Source organism: Babylonia areolata, chromosome 16 (assembly GCF_041734735.1).
Source record: "Babylonia areolata isolate BAREFJ2019XMU chromosome 16, ASM4173473v1, whole genome shotgun sequence".
In the NCBI taxonomy this organism is placed as follows: Eukaryota; Metazoa; Mollusca; class Gastropoda; order Neogastropoda; family Buccinidae; genus Babylonia; species Babylonia areolata.
Genome location: NC_134891.1, coordinates 19,123,796 through 19,133,939, shown reverse-complemented (window position 1 = coordinate 19,133,939; position 10,144 = coordinate 19,123,796). Strand labels below are relative to the sequence as shown.

At 42.8% G+C, this 10,144-nt stretch overlaps 1 protein-coding gene across 2 annotated transcripts in view; it reads left to right on the top strand.

Moving 5' to 3' along the window:
- Positions 1-1,303: 1,303 nt before the first annotated feature.
- LOC143290901 (major facilitator superfamily domain-containing protein 4B-like) overlaps positions 1,304-10,144 on the top strand; it is a 10,320-nt gene continuing 1,479 nt past the window's right edge. Inside the window, exons 1-3 of one of the 2 annotated variants that reach the window (XM_076600457.1) lie at positions 1,304-1,386; positions 7,256-7,324; positions 8,004-8,289. In XM_076600457.1, coding sequence (XP_076456572.1) covers positions 7,256-7,324; positions 8,004-8,289 — 355 coding nt within the window. In that variant the 5' untranslated portion in view covers positions 1,304-1,386. The remainder of the gene's footprint in view (positions 1,387-7,255; positions 7,325-8,003; positions 8,290-10,144) is intronic. The other variant, XM_076600458.1, reaches the window with a different exon arrangement.

The window sequence follows — 10,144 nt, the reverse complement described above, 5'->3', positions numbered from 1 at the left end:
TATATTTCTGGTTAGAGACATTGTTGATGAAAATGGGGTTTCCTTCCTTAAAAAGGGGTAAAAAGTGGCATTGATTTTAATTATTTGGTGTAAATGGGATTTATATGTTCCATTAAAAGCTACTTAAACACAAACAATATTTGTCTTAGAGATAAACTTTGCAATGAAAAAACAAAAGCACTTCAGGTAATATGTAAAGTTAAGAAAGGATCTAAAATATATTACGATATATCATTTGAACCATTTTTTATATATATATATTACATAAATTCTTTGATAAATGGGGGGAAAACTAGATATTGCAGTAAATTGGGAAACCACTCTGAAGAAGTTTTTTTTTTTTAAGTAAAAGAAATAACACTGAAATGGTTCTAAATTAGAATATGTCATGGGTTTTTTTTTTCGTAACAAACAAAATCTTAAACCATGTATGAAACACTTCCTCGTAGACTTAAGGAACAGCTATAAAAGCTTTACAGTCGAAAAAAAATATACATTCAGTAGAATTGATTTTCATAACTTTTTTCTAGGAAATGGTTCCCATACGTAAAAATGATTGAGAATAATAGTGCGTGAACACGTTGCATGAAACAAAAGCTACACAGACTGCCTCAAAGCGTCCCTCAAAGACCTGGGCGTCGACATCAACACGCATGATCTGGACTGTCCGGCTTGGTGCAGCAAGATCACCACAGGAGCCCGTGCAGCTGAAGCCAGGCACATCACCGAGGCGCAACGAAAGTGTGCTGTGCACAAGGCCCGTGCAGCATCTACTGCTACGACAGCACCCACCCACTTGTGTCCAACATCTAGACGAGCCTTCAGAGCTCGGATTGGCCTCATCAGCCACCTCCGGACCCACAGACACCGATCTTCCGTCTGATTCTTGAAGCCATGGTCATCTTCGAATCCAAAGGACGAGCATCATTTAAAAGCTTCACATGGCGCTGGAAAGCTCCTGCCTTTATGAACAAAAAATGTGAACCATCTGTGTGGAGGTGCAGTCAATAGCGTTTGTAATTAAGTTCAATCAATGTTTACATTTGTCATAAGCCACGCAGGATATGGGTCCCTCATTTGATTCAATACACATTTTTACATGGTCCTTTTCATCACTGTTTTTTTCCCCATCATTTAATTATGAAAACAGTGTGTGTGTTGGGGGGCGGGGGGGTTGGGGGGGAGGGGGGGGCGAGGGGGGTCTGTGCGCGTGCGTGTGTGTGTGTGTGTGTGTGTGTGTGTGTGTGTGTGTGTGTGAACAAACGTGTGCCTTGGTGCCAGCTGCGCAGCTTCACTCTCGTGCTGTCGACAGAAAGGGACAGGTGTTGCCGGTGAGAGCTGTGGTGTAAGGGAGCTGTGTGTTATGTGGATGGTGACTGAGGCAAGGTGAGACTTCTTTCCTTTATCAGTGAGAATGGGTAAAGACTTCTGTCCTTTATCAGTGAGAATGGGTAAAGACTTCTGTCCTTTATCAGTGAGAATGGGTAAAGACTTCTGTCCTTTATCAGTTAGAATGGGTAAAGGCTTCTGTCCTTTATCAGTGAGAATGGGTAAAGACTTCTGTCCTTTATCAGTGAGAATGGGTAAAGACTTCTGTCCTTTATCAGTAAGAATGGGTAAAGGCTTCTGTCCTTTATCAGTGAGAATGGGTAAAGACTTCTGTCCTTTATCAGTGAGAATGGGTAAAGACTTCTGTCCTTTATCAGTAAGAATGGGTAAAGGCTTCTGTCCTTTATCAGTGAGAATGGGCAAAGACTAAAGACTTGTCCTTTATCAGTGAGAATGGGTAAAGACCTCTGTCCTTTATCAGTGAGAATGGGTAAAGACCTCTGTCCTCCATCAGTTAGAGTGGGAAAAGACTTCTGTCTTTCATCAGTTAGAATGGGTAAAGACTTCTGTCCTTCAGTTAGAATGGGTAAAGACCTCTGTCCTTTATCAGTTAGAATGGGTAAAGACTTTTGTCCTTCAGTGAGAATGGGCAAAGACTAAAGACTTTTGTCCCTTATCAGTTAGAATGGGTAAAGACTTCTGTCCTTTATCAGTTAGAATGGGTAAAGACCTCTGTCCTTCAGTTAGAATGGGTAATGACTTCTGTCCTTCAGTTAGAATGGGCAAAGACTTCTGTCCTTCAGTTAGAATGGGTAAAGACTTCTGGCCTTCATCGGTTAGAATGGGTAAAGACTTCTGTCCTTCAGTTAGAATGGGTAAAGACTTCTAGCCTTCAGTTAGAGTTGGTAAAGACTTCTGGCCTTCAGTTAGAGTGGGTAAAGACTTCTGGCCTTCATCAGTTAGAATGGCTAAAGACTTCTGTCCTTCAGTTAGAATGGGTAAAGACTTCTGTCCTTCAGTTAGAATGGGTAATGACTTCTGTCCTTCATCAGTTAGAGTGGGTAAAGACTTCTGGCCATCAGTTAGAATGGGTAAAGACTTCTGTCCTTCAGTTAGAATGGTAAAGACTTCTGGCCTTCATCAGTTAGAGTGGGTAAAGACTACTGTCCTTCATCGGTTAGAATGGGTAAAGACTTCTGGCCTTCATCAGTTAGAGTGGGTAAAGACTTCTGGCCTTCATCAGTTAGAATGGGTAATGACTTCTGTCCTTCAGTTAGAATGGGTAAAGACGTTTGTCCTTTATCAGTTAGAATGGGTAAAGACTTCTGGCCTTCATCAGTTAGAGTGGGTAAAGACTTCTGGCCTTCATCGGTTAGAATGGGTAAAGACTTCTGTCCTTCAGTTAGAATGGGTAAAGACTTCTGTCCTTCAGTTAGAATGGTAAAGACCTCTGTCCATCAGTTAGAATGGTAAAGACTCCTGTCCTTTATCAGTTAGAATGGTAAAGACTTCTGTCCTTCAGTTAGAATGAGTAAAGACTTCTGTCCTTCAGTTAGAATGGGTAAAGACTTTTGTCCTTTATCAGTTAGAATGGGTAAAGACTTTTGTCCTTCATCAGTTAGAATGGGTAAAGACTTCTGTCCTTCAGTTAGAATGGGTAAAGACTTCTGTCCTTCATCAGTTAGAATGGGTAAAGACTTCTGTCCTCCATCAGTTAGAGTGGGTAAAGATTTCTGGCCTTCATCATTTAGAATGGTAAAGACTTCTGTCCATCAGTTAGAATGGGTAAAGACCTCTGTCCTTCAGTTAGAATGGGTAAAGACTTCTGTCCTTCATCAGTTAGAATGGGTAAAGACTTCTCTCCTTCAGTTAAAATGGGTAAAGACTTCTGTCCTTCAGTTAGAATGGGTAAAGACTTCTGTCCTTTATCAGTGAGAATGGGCAAAGACTAAAGACTTTTGTCCTTCATCAGTTAGAATGGGTAAAGACCTCTGTCCTTCAGTTAGAATGGGTAAAGACCTCTGTCCTTCATCAGTTAGAGTGGGTAAAGACTTCTGTCTTTCATCAGTTAGAGTGGGAAAAGACTTCTGTCTTTCATCAGTTAGAGTGGGTAAAGACTTCTGTCCTTCATCAGTTAGAGTGGGTAAAGACTTCTGTCTTTCATCAGTTAGAGTGGGAAAAGACTTCTGTCTTTCATCAGTTAGAATGGTAAAGACTTCTGTCCTTCATCAGTTAGAATGGTAAAGACTTCTGTCCTTCAGTGATAATTGGTAAAGACTTCTGTCCTCCATCAGTTAGAGTGGGAAAAGACTTCTGTCCTTCATCAGTTAGAATGGTAAAGACTTCTGTCCTTCAGTGATAATTGGTAAAGACTTCTGTCCTTCATCAGTTAGAGTGGGTAAAGACTTCTGTCCTTCATCAGTTAGAGTGGGTAAAGACTTCTGTCCTTCATCAGTTAGAGTGGGTAAAGACTTCTGTCCTTCAGTTAGAATGGGTAAAGACTTCTGTCCTTTATCAGTGAGAATGGGCAAAGACTAAAGACTTTTGTCCTTCATCAGTTAGAATAGGTAAAGACCTCTGTCCTTCAGTTAGAATGGGTAAAGACCTCTGTCCTTCAGTTAGATTGGATAAAGACTTCTGTCTTTCATCAGTTAGAGTGGGAAAAGACTTCTGTCCTTCATCAGTTAGAGTGGGTAAAGACTTCTGTCCTTCATCAGTTAGAGTGGGTAAAGACTTCTGTCTTTCATCAGTTAGAGTGGGAAAAGACTTCTGTCTTTCATCAGTTAGAATGGTAAAGACTTCTGTCCTTCATCAGTTAGAATGGTAAAGACTTCTGTCCTTCAGTGATAATTGGTAAAGACTTCTGTCCTCCATCAGTTAGAGTGGGAAAAGACTTCTGTCCTTCATCAGTTAGAATGGTAAAGACTTCTGTCCTTCAGTGATAATTGGTAAAGACTTCTGTCCTTCATCAGTTAGAGTGGGTAAAGACTTCTGTCCTTCATCAGTTAGAGTGGGTAAAGACTTCTGTCCTTCATCAGTTAGAGTGGGTAAAGACTTCTGTCCTTCAGTTAGAATGGGTAAAGACTTTTGTCCTTTATCAGTGAGAATGGGTAAAGACTTCTGTCCTTCAGTTAGAATGGTAAAGACTTCTGTCCTTCAGTTATAATGGTAAAGACTTCTGTCCTTCATCAGTTAGAATGGGTAAAGACTTTTGTCCTTCATCAGTTAGAATGGGTAAAGACTTCTGTCCTTCAGTTAGAATGGTAAAGACTTCTGTCCTCCATCAGTTAGAATGGTAAAGACTTCTGTCCTTCATCAGTTAGAGTGGGTAAAGACTTCTGTCCTCCATCAGTTAGAGTGGGTAAAGACTTCTGTCCTTCATCAGTTAGAGTGGGTAAAGACTTCTGTCCTCCATCAGTTAGAGTGGGTAAAGACTTCTGTCCTCCATCAGTTAGAATGAGTAAAGACTTCTGTCCTTCAGTTAGAATGGGTAAAGACTTCTGTCTTTCAGCAGTTAGAATGGCTAAAGACTTCTGTCCTTCAGTTAGAATGGGTAAAGACTTCTGTCCTTCAGTTAGAATGGTAAAGACTTCTGTCCTTCAGTTAGAATGGGTAAAGACTTCTGTCTTTCAGCAGTTAGAATGGCTAAAGACTTCTGGCCTTCAGTTAGAATGGTAAAGACTTCTGTCCTTCATCAGTTAGAGTGGGTAAAGACTTCTGTCCTTCAGTTAGAATGAGTAAAGACTTCTGTCCTTCAGTTAGAATGGGTAAAGACTTCTGTCTTTCAGCAGTTAGAATGGCTAAAGACTTCTGGCCTTCAGTTAGAGTGGGTAAAGACTTCTGTCCTTCAGTTAGAATGGGTAAAGACTTCTGTCCTTCAGTTAGAATGGGTAAAGACTTCTGTCTTTCACCAGTTAGAATGGGTAAAGACTTCTGTCCTTCAGTTAGAATGGTAAAGACTTCTGTCCTTCAGTTAGAATGGGTAAAGACTTTTGTCCTTTATCAGTGAGAATGGGTAAAGACTTCTGTCCTTCAGTTAGAATGGTAAAGACTTCTGTCCTTCAGTTATAATGGTAAAGACTTCTGTCCTTCATCAGTTAGAATGGGTAAAGACTTTTGTCCTTCAGTTAGAATGGTAAAGACTTCTGTCCTTCATCAGTTAGAGTGGGTAAAGACTTCTGTCCTCCATCAGTTAGAATGGGTAAAGACTTCTGTCCTCCATCAGTTAGAATGGGTAAAGGCTTCTGTCCTTCAGTTAGAATGGGTAAAGACTTCTGTCTTTCAGCAGTTAGAATGGCTAAAGACTTCTGTCCTTCAGTTAGAATGGGTAAAGACTTCTGTCCTTCAGTTAGAATGGGCAAAGACTTCTGTCCTTCAGTTAGAATGGGTAAAGACTTCTGTCCTTCAGTTAGAATGGGCAAAGACTTCTGTCCTTCAGTTAGAATGGGTAAAGACTCCTGTCCTTCAGTTAGAATGGGCAAAGACTTCTGTCCTTCAGTTAGAATGGGTAAAGACTTCTGTATTTCAGTCAGAATGGGTAAAGACTTTTGTCCATCAGTTAGAATTTCCCCCCCCCCTCTATTACACTAGCTGTGCAAGGAAATAGCGACACCCGAAGTGAAAAAAAGCCAAACTTGCATTCTATACAAAACGTGCAAAGTAGTGGCTCGAAAACATCACAAAATAATATAATACTTTAATCTTTCACTCACCTCAAACATTCAAACGAGTTAATCTTGGAACATTGATATAAAATCCAGCTTCGCACACAAGCACAAAACAAAAGAAGATGACGAGAAGCGCACACTGACACAGTCAACACAGAATTCAACACGAGTCCCGTCAGTGTCGTCACCTTCTTTGTTACTTTCATCCGAAACAATCAAGTCTACACGCAAATCGTCTTCATTTTCTCTTTACTCACATTTATTTTCTGAATCGCTCCGCTCGTCGTCAGGACCACTAAGAACTTCTTCTTCTTCTTCGTTCACTCGTATGCACACGAGTGGGCTTTTACGTGTATGACCGTTTTTACCCCGCCATGTAGGCAGCCATACTCCGTTTTCGGGGGGGTGCATGTTGGGTATGTTCTTGTTTCCATAACCCACTGAACGCTGACATGGATTACAGGATCTTTAACGTGCGTATTTGATCTTCTGCTTGCATATACACACGAAGGGGGTTCAGGCACTAGCAGGTCTGCTATGTTGACCTGGGAGATCGTAAAAATCTCCACCCTTTACCCACCAGGCGCCGTCACCGTGATTCGAACCCGGGACCCTCAGATTGACAGCCCAACGCTTTAACCACTCGGCTATTGCGCCCGTCGACCACTAAGAACAACTTCTTGAAGCATTTCTTCAAGTGACTCGACCACCCATCTTGTTCGCTTTGCCGTCATCTTTGCAGCAAAATGACTGGCGTTGAGTATGTCATTTCAACGTTGTTGGATTCTACCCGATATTGAACTGGTTTAGATCAAGGGAAGTTACTCTAAAGATAGAAGGGTGATTGCTGAGTAAAATTATAAGAAATATTTCCCCCTTACACTGTTGTGGTGAGTTGTTTTTTTTGTTGTTGTTTCGAGTTAAATCTCAGTACGCAGATCTGCGTGCAACGTGTCGAAACAGCAAGTAATGCGATCGCACTGATCTGATCGCCAAGTTTTCTGCGCAACTCGTTGCTCCGCGCATATGGGCATGGTTCGTTATTTCAAACCTTAGCCTTTCACCGGAAATGCCAACATCTGTCATTTGGGCATCAAATGGCAGGACTATGCTATCATCATCATCATCATCATAGTAGTAGTAGTAGTAGTAGTAGTAGTGTTCTTGTTCCCATTGTTACTGTGGGTTTTCTTATCGTTATATCAGCTAAATCATTTTCCTCGTATTTCTTTCTTTCTTTGTTAACCGTTTTGTTGCAGATGTTTCAGCGAGAACACAGAAGTAAACTCATAGAAACGATATGGTTATTCTGGGCTTACATGCTGATGGTGAGTAGCTTCCCTTCCACTTTTATAATTCCTTTTTCTTTCGTGGGCTGCAATTCCCACGTTCACTCACATAGACGAGTTGGGTTTTAACGTGTATAACCTTTTTTTTTTATACCCCGGACGTACAGGCAGTTATACTCCGTTTTCGGGGCGGGGTGGGAGGGTGTTGTCTTTTATACTACCCAAATGAATGATTAGGTCCTCTGGCACAATGCTGTACTGTACTGTATCATATATCAGCCTTCTTATGACGTGCCGTGTTGTGTCGTGCCAAAGAGGGATAATGTAACTAATGTGATCAATAATGCCATTGAACGCAACCCTTTTCGCTTCTAGCTTCACATGCATGTGTTTCTCTCCATGCCTCCGTCTGTCTGCCTTTGCCTTGTCTGTACCTCCGTCCCTTTCTCTCTCACCCAAGAGAGAGAGAGAGAGAGAGAGAGAGAGAGAGAGAGAGAGAGAGAGTGAGTGAGTGAGTGTGTGTGTGTGTGTGTGTGTGTGTGTGTGTGTGTGTGTGTGTGTCCATTGCGTGTGCATGTGAACACACTCTGTATGTGTATGTGTGTTGGGTGTTTCTGTGTGTTTGTGGTCTCACCTCTGTGTGTGTATGTGTGTGTGTGAGTGCGTGCGTGCGTGCGTGTGTGTGTGTGTGCGTGCGTGCGTGTGTGTGTGTGTGCAGGGCTTTGACAACGGGCTGCTGGGTCCCTGTGTACCGGACCTGAGGCAGAGGCTGGGGGTGAGCCTTCAGGACATGTCCTATATCTTCCTCCTGCAGGGATTCGGCGCTCTCTTCGGCAACCTAACGGCCCTTTTCCCTGAACGCTACTTTGACCGACGGCTACTGGTGGCCGTGTACGTGCTGCTGGGCAGTGTTGTCAACGTGGTCATCCCTCTCAAGGCCAACTACGTCTACATGCTCATCTTCTTCCTGCTGCAGGGAATTGCCAAGGGAATGACGGACTTCGGTAAGATCTGCACTGTCAGTATGATTACAGGCCACAGCACAGAAACCGCTTCCTGAAGGTAGCAGAATACTTTCTCAAATCGCCCTGATGGTCATTAATTCTATGGCCACAGCACGGAAACTGCTGTCTGAAGGTTGCGGAATAATTTCTCAAATCGCCTGATGGGCATTTGATATGTTCTGTTTCTTCTGGACCTGTCAGCCGCTTTTGACACAACTGATCAAGGGAGTCTTGTGTCTGGACTGCAAACGCTCTTATAGCTTTCGGTGTGCGTCCCTTCCATGGGTAAATGGTTATTCTAACGAACGTAGACAGGAAGTCTGAGAAAACTGCCTATACATACTCCGGTACACTTTTTTTTGAAATGCGGTGCTCCACAAGGTTCCGTCTTGGGACCTGTTTCATTTTCATGGTCGTGGTACGAGTTTCTCAAATTACCAATCACTGTATTGTACCTCATCTCTAGGCCGTTATTTCAAATCTCTTAGTCTCTATGTCTTTATTGGTTTCCCTCTTTGTCTTCAGGCCTGCATTTTTACCCTCTTGATCGTCAGGACCCTCTGATGATCAGCTTCGTCCTATGATATGTATACGACCTTCCCTCGAATACAAACTTGGTGAAATGGGGAAAATGACCCTGCGTGCCCACTCTGCCATGGCAAACAAACAGTGGAACATGTCCTCAGCTCATGCAAAACAGCGTTGAACCAAGGACGGTACACATGGAGGCACAACCAAATGCTAAAAGAAATTACACACGTGGTGAGTACTGTCCAAGGACCACCCACACCACCAGAAGTCCCAGTAGAGTTCCTCTCTGCAAAAGGCAATAGAGTCTGACCAGGAACAGCTGTAACATCCAAAGCATGGAAACGTGGGCTGCTTGATGGTGCCGAAGATTGGGAATGCACAGTTGACCTACCAGAGGGGAAGAAACACCCGGAAATCATCAGCAAGAGCGGCATGAGACCTGACATAGTACTCCACTCCAGTGCAACAAAACAAGCGCTTCTGATTGAGCTCACGCTGCCATACGAAAGCAGAATGGAGAAAACCCACATCTACAAGACCGAGAAGTATGCTAGTATAGCCAGCAGCCTGAGAGAATCTGGCTTCCAAGCCAAAGTTCTCGACATAGAGATGATGCAAGAGGATTTGTGGGGGAATCTGCCTACAGCCTCATGAAACAGCTGTCGATTTCTGGCAGAGAGAGGACAAGGGCTCTCAAGGCAATGGCAGAAGCAGCAGTTTCAGCTGGATCTGGTCGAGGAGGAATGAAAGTAAACTTCATAAGGATTAAATTTCCCTACCCAAACTAGGCGTACGATGGCTATGTGGTTAAAACGTCTGCCAGAAAAAGAGACTCAGTCCTGAAGTGGCGACCACCCTGGAGGCGCGGGTTAGAACTTGCTGAAGACCAGGAGAACAAAAAATAATAAAGAAAAAGGCGGCAATACAAGGGCATCTAGGTGTCATGACCTGGGTTCGCCCCGGCCCCCTCAGTGTAAGGAGATAAGGACTGAAACGCTTAACTGAGGGGGGCTTCTTCTCTGAAGACTTTGTATTGTCCAGCTCTCCCTAGAGTTTCTTATCACGTAGTCCTTCATTGGTATCTCTCTTGATCACTAGACCTTTATTTTTATATCTCTATATGTCTAGGCGTTTGGTTTTATGCTTGTGGCTCTCCAGATCTTTACTTTCATGTTCCTAGAAATCTAGGCCTTAATCATTATGCCTCTTGCTCTTTATGCCATTGCCTTTATTCCTCTTGGTCTCTGGATCTTTATGTCTCTGGGTCTCCAGACCTACTTTGAGAATTTCTGATACAAATAAAATTAGTAAATGTTTTCAATTC